Source organism: Larimichthys crocea, chromosome XX (assembly GCF_000972845.2).
Source record: "Larimichthys crocea isolate SSNF chromosome XX, L_crocea_2.0, whole genome shotgun sequence".
Taxonomy (NCBI): Eukaryota; Metazoa; Chordata; class Actinopteri; family Sciaenidae; genus Larimichthys; species Larimichthys crocea.
Window position 1 is genome coordinate 18,213,086 of NC_040030.1, and position 7,285 is coordinate 18,220,370.

Here is a 7,285-nt window from a genome sequence, read left to right on the forward strand (position 1 = left end):
TGTAGATACCATCTTATCTCTTATAACTCTCTGTCGATGTACCTGACGCCTTCATCAGAGAACGTTTCATGTGTGTCAGCGTTCTGAACTCTCATTATGAACTCAGATGATGGAGTCGGATCTTTCTGCATGTTCAGCTCGTGTGAAGCAGACGTTATATCATTGTCAGACTTCCACTGCAGCCATCGATCTCCTCTGAAAGTCGCTTTGGATGAACGTCACTAAATGTTAATAACTAAGGGACTGCCTCCATTTCATCGATCCAGTTTTTGCTGTATGAGCAAGTTACTTAAGTTTAAAAAAATATTTAGAGGTATTAAACTAACCCTACCAGAAGCGAGACTTTCAGTGACGGACGGCTGTCCATGGCAACACATGGAACCAGCTTCACTCTGACGTCACGGCGTAACTTTTCTGTGCTGCTCTTATATTTCTGCTCAGCCTGACTCACGCTCAGCGACCAATCAGACGCTCTGATACTCCCGTGTTGTGACTTTTATTAAAGTTTGATAATTAATGAATCTCTTCAGTCATTAATGAAATAATTAAACTGTTGTGAATTCGTCCTGATATGTTTTCTGGTTAACGTCCTTCCCTCCATTCTTCCAGTCGGCATGGTAACCAAGCCGTCCAGTGAACAGTCGCAGGACTTCTCCATCCACAACGAGGACTTCCCAGCTCTCCCTGGCCGAACTACCAATCGAAAAGACCCCACCAGCACCAGCGAGGACAGCAAAACGGTAAGATCCTTTTTCTCTCCTCAGTATTTTTCTGCTCTTGTAATCGTGCTCTGTCTTTGCTCACGCCGTGCTCTCGTGTGCTGACTGTCCCGTTTCTTAGGACTTCTTTTTCCCTCCGTTTCTGTCCAATCAGAATCTGAACTCATCAGGAAAGCCCGCCTCTAACTCAGATGGTCCAAAGTTCCCTGGCGACAAGACTCCGCGCCTACAACAACAACCAGCAGAAAGAAAGGGATTCAGGTGCTTCCTGACGTGAGACACACACACACACACAACACACACACACAAGCTCCCGTGATAGTGGGTTTCCTCACGCACACGCTTGTCTCCTGTGTTTCAGGCCGTGTGACCAACATCCCGGTCGGCATGGTAACGGACCAGTTCGGGATGATCGGCTTGCTGACGTTCATCCGGGCGGCAGAGACGGACCCCGGCATGGTCCACCTGGCACTGGGCTCCGACCTCACCACACTCGGCCTCAACCTCAACTCACCCGAGTACGACCACAACACACACACACACACACACCACACAAACACACACACACAAATCAGTAATTAACTTTGAACCTTGCTACATTGTGTCAGGTCCTTGAATGAGAGAATTGGGCTGAAAGTCCTTAAAAAAGTCTTTAAATCTTGTGTTTTAAGGGGCAGAGTGAACCTTGAATCACCCATCGCCCAAATTTTAGTGACATCAGCAAATGAACTTCTTTATTAGTCTTTAAGCGAGCGAGCTTCAGCCTGTCGAGCTCTCTAAGAGTTTGCAGAGTTGAGACCGGAAGTGACACAGTAAGACTGCAGAGTTCAGGTGCGGCACCTGCTCAGGTAAACACCAGGAGGCTGATCAGGTCACGGTGTCAGATCAGCGTCACGTTAACTGACTCAGAGTTCTTCTTTGTTTCTGAAGTCGTGGAGTGCTCGTGAATCTAACGCGTCTCTTGTCCGTCCGTCCGTCTCTTCATCAGGAATCTCTATCCTAAGTTTGCGTCTCCGTGGCGTCGGCTCCGTGTGACCGCAGGACATCGGTGAGTTTGTGGACTCTGTCGGGACTCAAACCAAACGTCTTCAGTGTTCAGTGTGTTCAGTGCTCTGTCCTCTGTCCGCAGACTTCCACGTCCCCTCAGAGTATTTAACCAACATCCACATAAGGGACAAGTGGTGTTGGAGGCTTCGATGACTCCGTCTGAGGAACATTTTGTTATTGTCGTCTTTAAAATGTTTCTGTTTCCGATCTTTCACGTCTCCAGTTAGCAGCTATCAAGTTGTCTCGGTATGGTGAAGATCTGCTGTTTATCTCTACTACATGAACGGAGGCGACCTATTACAACTGCTGGCTGCAGTAGAGCTGTAAGAACAACACACACACACACACACACACACACACACACACCAACACACACACACACCACACAGTCTCTTCATGTCTTCAAGTTTCATTTTCAGTTTGTGACGGAGCATTCATTCGTCTGCAGCGTCAGTGAACGCAACACATGGCGCTGTCTAACTGTGTGTGTGTGTGTGTGTGTGTGTGTGTGTGTGTGTGTGTGTGTGTGTGTGTGTGTGTGTGTGTGTGTCCAGGTTTAACAGGGACTGGAGGTACCATAAAGAGGAGCGGGTTTGGATCACCCGGCTCCGGGTATGGAGCCCACGCTGAAGACCAACGCCTACGAGAGAGGGACCTACTACTTCTTCGACTGCCTCAACTGGAGAAAAGTGGCCAAGGTGAACACACACACACACACACACACACACACACACACACACACACACAGACACCAGGTGATTTACAGACTTCATGATGGAAACATTGATCAGTAGTGAACAGCTAACGGGAGACTTTAAGAGTTTTTTCTGTGTAAAAGTTGTAAAATCATTTTTTTTCTGATTATGTTCAGCTTCGTTTTGCACGTGAATCACAGATTCGAAAACATTCTCTCCGCTCTGCTTTCAGAGTTTCATCTGGAGTACGACAAACTAGAAGAGCGACCTCACGTTCCCTCCACATTCAACTACAATCTGCCCAGCAGGCCTTCTGATGGGCTCTACCTCCTTCCTGCCTGCCTGCCATTGGCCCCTCCTGGCTCATCATCATCTCCCCTCTCAGGTTTTTTCCCACCTCCACACACTCAAAGTGAATCTGGCCAATAAGGACTCAGGACGGGAGAGGACGTCCTGGTTTCTCCCAACGCTTCACTGAATAGACTTTATGATTTTAACTTTTTCGTTTGTTCTTTACCTCATCTTCTTCTTTTTGTTGTGTTTATTTCCCGCCCTCCTCCATGATTTGGTTTGGTTGGTCTGTTATGTGGCGTGCAGACTTGATGTCAGCAGACAGCACAGTACAACACACACCGACACGAGCGAGCGAGCGCTGTAAATAAGCGTCCACCTGACGAGCGATTCACGTTCTATTCAGTCTTTAAGAATCGACTATTTTGTCTAGAGAAGCTTTTAAGAAGAACCAGATTTTAACACAGAATAAAATCGCCCGTCACGATGGATGATTATTTACCACGGCGTCTCAGCTCGGACTTTTTTTTTTTGACAGGAACTCAACATATTTATCATCTTTTATTTTTACCAGGTTTGTTTTTCGTCAGATCAGATCACACATCAGCAGACAGCCGAGAGTCAGGAGAGGAAATGCAATGTAACATTGTAGCACTATTTCATAATAAAGAAGAAAAATATCTTCTTTTTTTTTTTTTTTTGAGGCTCAGTGGAGGACAGGGTGGAGGGTGATGGAGGTCGGGTGATGAGGCTCACGTGGAGAGAGCAGAAGGGTGGAGGGTGATGGCGGCTCAGTAACAGACAGGGTGGAGGGTGATGGAGGGGTGATGGCGGCTCAGTAAACAGGACAGGGTGGAGGGTGTGGAGCGGATGGAGGCTCAGTAACCGACGGGTGGAGGGTGATTGGAGGCGTGATTGGGCGGGTGATGTGGAGCTCAGTGGAGCCAGGGAGGGGTGGGTGGGTCTCGGGTCTCTTTAACCTCCGAAGCCGTACAGAGTGCGTCCCTGCCTCTTGAGGGCGTAGACCACGTCCATGGCGGTGACGGTCTTCCTCTTGGCGTGCTCGGTGTAGGTGACGGCATCACGGATCACGTTCTCCAGGAAGACCTTGAGCACACCGCGGGTCTCCTCGTAGATGAGACCGGAGATCCGCTTGACGCCGCCGCGGCGAGCCAGGCGGCGGATGGCGGGTTTGGTGATTCCCTGGATGTTATCACGGAGAACTTTCCGGTGACGCTTGGCGCCTCCTTTACCGAGTCCTTTGCCTCCTTTCCCGCGACCGCTCATGGTGACACAGTTCAGATAATTGAGACAAGAAACAAAGTGAGAAAGTGAAGAAGCAGCTGAGGAGGCGGAGACTTACAGACAGTCTGCGGACGTGAGTGAGGACTGTCAGTCGAGCGCAGTCCGTCTTCCTCTTCAAGCTCCAGAGTGTGAGCCGTGCTACTTCCGGTTAGGAAAAACATCCTTCAAAGTAAAAGCACATCGCCCCTGACACAAACCTCTGAAATCCAGAACTAATTGTCTAATTAACACAGATTGTACTTTGTGTTTTAATTAATTCAGTTCATGGCATCAAATTCACCCGGAATATTTGTTTCTTTTATTTCATTTATTTATTATAAGTTGTGCTGGTTGAAATTAATAACAGGAAGCCAATGAAAAACAAAAACCTGTGTAAATGTTTTAGTATAATTTGTTCTGTAGAACAAGATAAGAGGGCAACAGATGTTACACAGTGGTTATGACTATTATTAAACATGCACTGAGTTGGAACACATGTAAAAACTCAAACAGTTTATTTTAAAAAGATTCATAAATGTAAATAAATGTGATTTTCACAGTAAAAGTGCTCATAAGTTTTATGTACTTTTACACAAGCTAATGCTGTAAATTAATTCATTAATGTGTAATTAATATAAGACATATACTTCATGCATAGTCTGCTCAAGTGAAACACTAGCAACAGTCTGTAAAACTCTGATGCACTCCAAATGTGTAAGTCCTGGATTTATGCAAATGTAACCAAAAGAAAATATAGATTCATAAATGTAAATAAATGTGATTTTCACACTAAAAGTGCTCATAAGTTTTATGTACCGTCACACAAGCTAATGCTGTAAATGAATTAATTTTATTTATTTAAAAGGGACAGTGCATATTAATAAAGATTCACAGGTTGATGTTAAAAAAGGAAAATGACAGAAAAAACTCAGCAAAATAAAACAGACAAGAAAAAAAAGTTTACAACAGAGACACATTACTACAATTAACGGGGACATTAACATTGCACATTAACGGGGAATTGTATAAAAAAATGTAAGTACTAAAAGTTTCACAAAAGCCCATGATTTGAATGCATACTGATTACGGTGAGTTATGATCACAAATCTGATTAGATCGAAGCCACAGCTTCAACTGTCCCTTGTTAATATACTGGGACTGTCTTATTGATGTGTAATTAATATGAGGTATACTTTATGCATAGACTGCTCAAGTGAACCACCAGCAACAGTCTGTAATATGTGACAATGTAAGGCCTGGATTTATGCATTTGTAACCAGGTTACTCTGAGCAGAGGAAATCTATGATGCATGTGATAAAAACATGAGGTCACATGGAGCACTGAGATTTGATCATGTTCTTAAACCAATGTAACTTTTAAAGTGTTGTAGTAAGATGAGCCACCCAGTGTCACCATGTTGATCCTATTTAAGTTATGTTAACTCAGTTACATTGTACATAGTGATATTGAGACTTGAGTGTTGAGGTGTAGGAAGGCCTGAGCTCTGAGAGGAGGAGGTGGGTGGCTCTTAAAAGAGCCTTTGTGCAGTGGGGGTTGAGGATCGTGGTTTACTTGGCCTTGACGGCCTTCTCAGTCTTCTTGGGCAGCAGCACGGCCTGGATGTTGGGCAGCACGCCGCCCTGAGCGATGGTGACTCCGCCGAGCAGCTTGTTGAGCTCCTCGTCGTTGCGGACGGCGAGCTGCAGGTGACGGGGGATGATCCTGGTCTTCTTGTTGTCCCGGGCGGCGTTCCCGGCCAACTCGAGGATCTCAGCGGTGAGGTACTCGAGCACCGCCGCCAGGTAGACCGGAGCGCCGGCACCGACACGCTGAGCGTAGTGTCCCTTCCTCAGCAGCCTGTGGACACGACCGACGGGGAACTGCAGCCCGGCACGGGAGGAGCGAGTCTTGGCCTTAGACCTCACCTTTCCTCCGCCAACTTTATCGCGTCCAGACATGTTTAGTTTCTTCCGATCGATGACTCAGAGCAGAATATCCTCTAGCCGCCGGATCGCTCTTTATATCGCTGCTGGCGGCTGCTAGCGCGTCGCTGATTGGTCAGACGTAGCGCCAGATCGATCGTCCAATCAGAAACGATCACGTAAAGACGCCGTGGAGAATGCACAGCTTCCGCTCGCACTTAGTGGAACTTACAAAATAAAACAAACTGCTCTTTCACATTAAAAGCCCATTAAACGTTTTAATGTCTGCAACTTAAATGTGAGCTTCAATAAAGAAGGACATTTGTTTCTAGCTTCAACCAATCAATAATTTTTTCTGTTGAAGTATTGATCCAAACTAACACTATTGTCAAGCTTCAGCACCCGACACATCAAACTACATGTTGATCCATGTCTGATTTTTACATGAAGAAGAAACTGGACTGCCACAGTGAACACGCAGCAGGCATGAAGATTCGCTCACAATAAACACATTAAAGTGACCTATGATACAGATGAAGTTAAAGCAATGTGCTAAATCTGCATTTAAATGAACCTGTGCTAAAATCTTTACAAATAGAAAACTATATAAAGCAAAAATAGAATAACATTTTGTATATAAAAATAAGAAATAGAGATAAAAACGATATAGAATGAGCTGAGGCTGTACACACTGAATGAAGATCGAGGTTGTGCAAACTGAGTCCAAAGCGACAGTAGTCAGTGCAACAGAGAATAAGCTTGTCAGTAGTTTATTGTCCTGTGCTGTCTCCTGTCCTGACTGAGAGCTGCTGTACAGTCTGATGTTCTTCAGTCCGGTGGTGGAGCAGGACATGGACAGCAGTTCTCCTCTGCCTGGTGAAGGTGGGTGAAGTCACAGAGACTACATCCAGATTTTAGATGGTCTGTGCATGAACTTGATGATATTTATGAATTGTTGAACTTCAGTAAAGGCTCTGAGTAATTCTTCAACCACTGCAAATGAAATGTTGCTCTGCACTGAGTCAGATAACCGGCAGTGTTGCTGCATCCTGACAAATAATTCAAATAATTTAGGTCGTTAGGATGTTCACTGAACACTGAACCTTTATTTATACTTAGAGTGAGAAACAGCGCCACCAGGAGGCCAGTCAGGACAACAACATCAATCACTTAATTAATAATAATCAATCAATCAATCATGTGTGAATATTTTGTGGTTTACATGTGTATGTATATGTTATTATATATCTGTATAACATATATATATATACACGTGTATGTATACGTTATTATATATCTGTATAACATATATACACACATGTATGT

General features: G+C 45.0%; 2 protein-coding genes and 1 pseudogene across 2 annotated transcripts; 1 reads left to right on the forward strand and 2 right to left on the reverse strand.

The window, feature by feature from the left end:
• The window catches only part of LOC113744099 (CCR4-NOT transcription complex subunit 2-like), a 3,920-nt pseudogene extending 1,030 nt beyond the window's left edge, over positions 1-2,890 (forward strand).
• Positions 2,891-3,703: 813 nt separating this feature from the next.
• Positions 3,704-4,265, reverse strand: LOC113744071 (histone H4). Its single transcript, XM_027272255.1, has one exon. The coding sequence runs from the start codon at positions 4,037-4,039 to the stop codon at positions 3,728-3,730; it is 312 nt and encodes a 103-aa protein (XP_027128056.1). The 5' UTR covers positions 4,040-4,265; the 3' UTR covers positions 3,704-3,727.
• Positions 4,266-5,557: 1,292 nt separating this feature from the next.
• On the reverse strand, positions 5,558-6,035 carry LOC113744068 (histone H2A-like). Its single transcript, XM_027272252.1, has one exon. It carries the CDS (start codon positions 5,993-5,995, stop codon positions 5,606-5,608), a length of 390 nt encoding a protein of 129 aa, XP_027128053.1. The 5' UTR covers positions 5,996-6,035; the 3' UTR covers positions 5,558-5,605.
• Between the last annotated feature and the right edge of the window lie 1,250 nt (positions 6,036-7,285).

Coding starts and splice junctions, on each gene's coding strand:
- LOC113744071 (XM_027272255.1), bottom strand. CDS start 4,039: ATGAGCGGTCGCGGGAAAGGAGGCAAAGGACTCGGTAAAGGAGGCGCC.
- LOC113744068 (XM_027272252.1), bottom strand. CDS start 5,995: ATGTCTGGACGCGATAAAGTTGGCGGAGGAAAGGTGAGGTCTAAGGCC.